Raw genomic sequence first — 5,000 nt, forward strand, 5'->3', positions numbered from 1 at the left:
CATACATGGATGTCTCCAAATTCGGGCTTTAAGTTTTACAATGTGTTTAAATTGTTCCACATGATTTCATAACGGGCCAAATACAAAATTACAAATATCGCCTAGATATTGGTAAATCAGAGGACAGCTGACTAAGAGTTTGTGAAAGCCTTAATGATCACAAAATGCTAAGCATGCATCCAGGCTATTTGAGTTTCTTAAAGCTGAGCTGTGCTTAAATTGTTCAATACATGATTTCATAACAGGCCAAATATAAAATAAATGTTATATATAGCCTAGATATCTGTAAATATTAGATGATCAGATGATTTACAGTTCTATGTAATATGTCATGTTTCATGTTTTTGTAATGTTTCATACAGTGATGCAGGTCTACTGCAGTGAATAGGCTAAATACAACTTTGATCATTTTTATAGCCTACTACTGTATAGTTAACTTTGGCCTTGGTGCCCTGACATGTGGCCTTTGTGCCCTCCACCAAATATGCCCAACTGAAGGCCAAGTGGCCTTGCCCCCAGAATGGTGAAATTCCAAGCCTGGTGTGCACCCACCTCCACCTCGTCGCAGTGGAAGAAGTGTATGTCGGGCCTGCTCTGCTCGTGTTCCTGGCAGACGAGCAGCAGCACTGAGGGGTAGCGGGTCTGGTTGAGCACCGTCTGGCAGTGGTGCACCGTGGACAGGGGGAAGTTCTCCAGCTCCTCCTGAGAGAGAGAGAGAGAGAGAGAGAGAAAGAGGGATACAGGGAGGGAGGGAGGGAAAGAGAGAGGGAGAGAGAGAGGGTGATAGGGAGGGAGAGAGAGAGGGAGGGAGGGAGGAAGAGGGTGAAAGAGAGAGAGGGAGGGAGAAAGGGGGGAGAAGAGAAAGAAGGAGAGAGAAGTGATAAGGATAAAGAAAAGAGGGGGAAACACAGGGAAAGCTGTGTAATTAGGGCTTATAATTGGAAGGGTAGAGACACTTGTAGCTTTGGAGAGACAGGTGAGCTAGCTAAACTAGACAGATGGACTAGCTATAAAGAGGAAGCCATTGTACCAAAACATGAGCAAAACCTCAAAACAAGCATACACACACACACACACACACTCAAATCAAACACCATCATACACATTCCTTCCTCTCATGATAAAACACAATCCCATGATAAAAACACACAATCACAACCTCACCTAAAACATCAGCCCTGTTTATACTGCGGGCCAAACCTAGATCGATAGATACTTTATTGATCCCCAAAGGGAAATTCAAGACCTGACGCTTGAACTTAGTTCCTGGCGTAGGGAAGGGTTTACGTGACTGGGCTAGGTTTAAACAGGGCTAAACCTGGAGCGTAAACCTTAGCAACATGTCCAGCTCAACTACTTGACCGGGATGCCGACCACTTTTGTAGGCCCTAACAGTTGGTTTTACAATAAGTAGCAAAAAGGCGACGAACGACCGTTTAGCCTACCTATCCTCGTGGTTGTGGAGGATGATCGTTAGCTGTGAAGTCTTTTATTCTCAAGATGGCCTAATGGTGTAGCCTACTGTCTACGAAGACGTAGGCTAAAATACAACTATCTACAGTCATCCAAAAATGAATTGCCAGAGATAGGCTATGAAGGGAAATAGCCTGATTAGGGATGGCAAGATTATTTTTACAGGAACAGTTTGTTCTAATTTGTCTGTGCTTGTGGACATCAATCACCTATCTTCTGTCCTTCTATTTCAAGTTATCATGAGTTTTGATTTATTTTGTGATAATCATTACAGATGCACCAAATCAGGGCGATTTTTGCGAAATAACGTTCCTGTGACAGGCTATCAAATATTGAACAATGGGATAACGTTTCATCATCACCTTTATTGATGCCTGAAATGTTGACATTGCTGAAATACAGAGATGTAGCCTACTGAGAGGCAGCTGCAGACAACGATGTTCAATGGGTTCAACTTGTCCCTTGCCTACCAGGTGGATGTAAACAAAGCTATAGAACCTAGAATACGTCACATGAAACGTTAATAGTCACATAAATACTGAACACACAGTGAGAAAATATTACAGTAATTGATTAATTAGTGCAAAACTGAAACAGCAATCCCAAATACACTTCAGCTGTAATGATGCTCCAATCATGAGTCCTATGCTGACCCTACACAAGCTACATACACATAATATGTGACAGGGTACTAAACTCCATCCCCACACTGCACACTTCATCTTAACTATGTTGAGACAGGGTACTAAACTCCATCCCCACACTGCACACTTCATCTTAACTATGTTGAGACAGGGTACTAAACTCCATCATCATTGAGTGCACATTGCACACTTCATGCAGTTCCCGCTGTATCCCACAGACATTATTTTAAATATATTATTTGAAGGGCTCTTACTAATCTTCATCTGCATCACACACAAACTATTCTAAAGCCATTACTGACAGAACACTGGCAAGACTGTTCTAGAGCCATCACTGACAGAACACTGGCAAGACTGTTCTAGAGCCATCACTGACAGAACACTGGCAAGGCTGTTCTAGAGCCATCACTGACAGAACACTGGCAAGACTATTCTAGAGCCATCACTGACAGAACACTGGCAATACTCACATCCCCAGCTATTAACAAACAAACAAACATGCAAACAAACAATCACTGCACTGAAAACACTGACAACGTATGAGAGGGGACAGAACTATGAACGACACACACAGCTACATGACAACACACTAACTCTCTCTCCTACTCACTTCCTGTCAGTCTCCACTATCCTATCTGAGTAAAGGCATAAAAAGCCCCCCCCCAAAAAACTTTAAAAAATTTAAAAAAAAAACACACACTAACAAATGATAACAAATCAGACATTGGACATATCGTGTAGTTATTCTATGCGAGTCATAAATCATACGTCTGTAATAAAGCTTATCTGAATCCACGTCTGCCTTTTGATTTTATGATATAAAAATGGGGTTGATCAGAGCAGCAACAGCCCTCTTACCACAAACTTATCAGGCCGGGTCAGACTCCACTGTACTGGGATGCACGCCCACGCACACACACACACACACACACACACACACACAAACACACACACACCTGGTCCAGGATCACTGACTCCTGGCACGCATGCCCACATACACACACACACACAAACACATACACACACCATTGTTGCCATGCTATTAACCAGAAGGTAACAACCCTCCTTCAACTCGACAAAAGGCACCATGCACTAAAGTACTTGGTAAGGCACATGTGGGAATGAAAGTGCATTAGACGACTATAAAATAAACATAAATACACATGCACACACTAGGGAGTTCCTCAACTAGCAACTGATACAGGCCATGGTCATCTCATGAGTCGACTACTGTAACGCCCTCATGACGAGCATCCCAGCCTACACAGTGAAACCCTTTCAGATGATCCAGAGCATGGCGGCGTGGCGTGCCTGGTCTTCAGACAACCCAAAAGGCCACATTACCCCGTTACTCATGGAGCTCTACTGGCTACCTGTAGCTGCCCACAATCAATTCAAATCGCTAATACTTGCTTAAACAGTTGAGGAGTGAATTATTTTCCTGGTTCCTTCTAGAATTCTACGCAAACAATCTATAGTTTCAGTGTTCTTTATACTGTCTATGGGGAAACTCTCGGATTGCGAACATTCTAATCACATATTTGTGACCGTACTCCTCAACAGGTTAAAAAGTAATCTCCGGTTCTGCACCCACTTACATAAATGCCCTCTTACAGGCATCTGCTTCCTCCCAACTGTTCTCCGATGGACGATGCTTGTCTCTGCCACCTGTACGCTCGTAATCCAAACTTTTCTCTCTCTCTCTATTTTTACTTACTCTCCAAGCACTGCTAACAACTGGACATGCGCCCCCCCCCCCCCCCCACACACACACACACACAGCTCACCTTGGTGTCGCAGTCCAGTAGTTTGATGGCCTGGTCGCTGACCTGCAGTAGCATCTCCTGTGTCCAGATCTTATCTTTGGATTCCAGTAGAATCAGCTTCTTAATGGCATCGTCCACGGTGCCGATAGACTCCGTCTTGTCCATTATGAAGGTGGACAGGTGCTGGGGGTGGAGGGCGAGGGAAGGGCGAGGACAGAAAATAAGTCATTCAAAGTCAGGTCAGGAGCGTTTCATTATCAAGTCTTACTACTATTTCATGCTTTTGTAACAGCAATGACACATGTACACACACACACACAAACACACACACACACACACACACACACACACACACACACACACACAGATACATAAACACAGACACATATGCACACACATGCCAGCACACACACAGATGATTATCAGAGCAGAGTGTTATCATCCTTAAGAATTCCTGACAGTGCCTGCCTGCCAGTGGAGAGAATGATTAACGCATTGCTCATGCCTCAAGACCGCGTGGGCAGAGAGTCTTACTCTGCCTTGGGGATAGGAGAAATGAAACTCAGAAGTGGCATAGAGAAGAGTGAATAGAGCAGCATAGAGCTCTCATCTGGAGAATAGAGTAGCACAGAGCTCTTATCTGGAGAATAGAGCAGCATAGAGCTCTCACCTGGAGAATAGAGTAGGCCTAGTATAGAATGCCGCACTAAGGCAAAAGGTCGTAACTTCGATTTTGTCGAAAATGAGTTTTTGTCATTATTAGGACAATAAACATAATGTAGTGAACTGAGCCTAGGTGGTTCATGACCGAACTCCCATAGTGCTGTGCAGTGTATGTGTGTGTGTGTAATGTTGATTGTGGTGGTTTTAGTGAGAGTAATTGCGTTTACCTTGTCATGTATGTGTTAGCTGGTATAGTCTTTCTTTATGTTGTACCTCATGTGTTTACCCCGTGTATTGTATGTGACTACCCTGTTTGTGTATCGTGCTTGTTTAATTGACCTCCCTTGTGTTGCCTGTGTAATGACGTTAGTGTGTTTTGGTGCATAACCAATAAAACCATTCTGAGACAACTTTGCAGATTGTTACAATAAGTCTTATCATGTCGACAAACATT

General features: G+C 43.5%; 1 protein-coding gene across 6 annotated transcripts in view; it reads right to left on the minus strand.

Annotated features, from left to right (window-relative positions):
* eps8l2 (EPS8 like 2) overlaps positions 1 to 5,000 on the minus strand; it is a 58,710-nt gene that overhangs the window by 12,170 nt on the left and 41,540 nt on the right. For all 6 annotated transcript variants that reach the window (XM_042109537.1, XM_042109536.1, XM_042109541.1 and 3 more), the window contains 2 exons: positions 3,905 to 4,066; positions 553 to 702 (listed from right to left, as the gene is read on the minus strand). In XM_042109537.1, coding sequence (XP_041965471.1) covers positions 553 to 702; positions 3,905 to 4,066 — 312 coding nt within the window. The remainder of the gene's footprint in view (positions 1 to 552; positions 703 to 3,904; positions 4,067 to 5,000) is intronic.

Source organism: Alosa sapidissima, chromosome 11 (assembly GCF_018492685.1).
Source record: "Alosa sapidissima isolate fAloSap1 chromosome 11, fAloSap1.pri, whole genome shotgun sequence".
Classification (NCBI taxonomy): Eukaryota; Metazoa; Chordata; class Actinopteri; order Clupeiformes; family Clupeidae; genus Alosa; species Alosa sapidissima.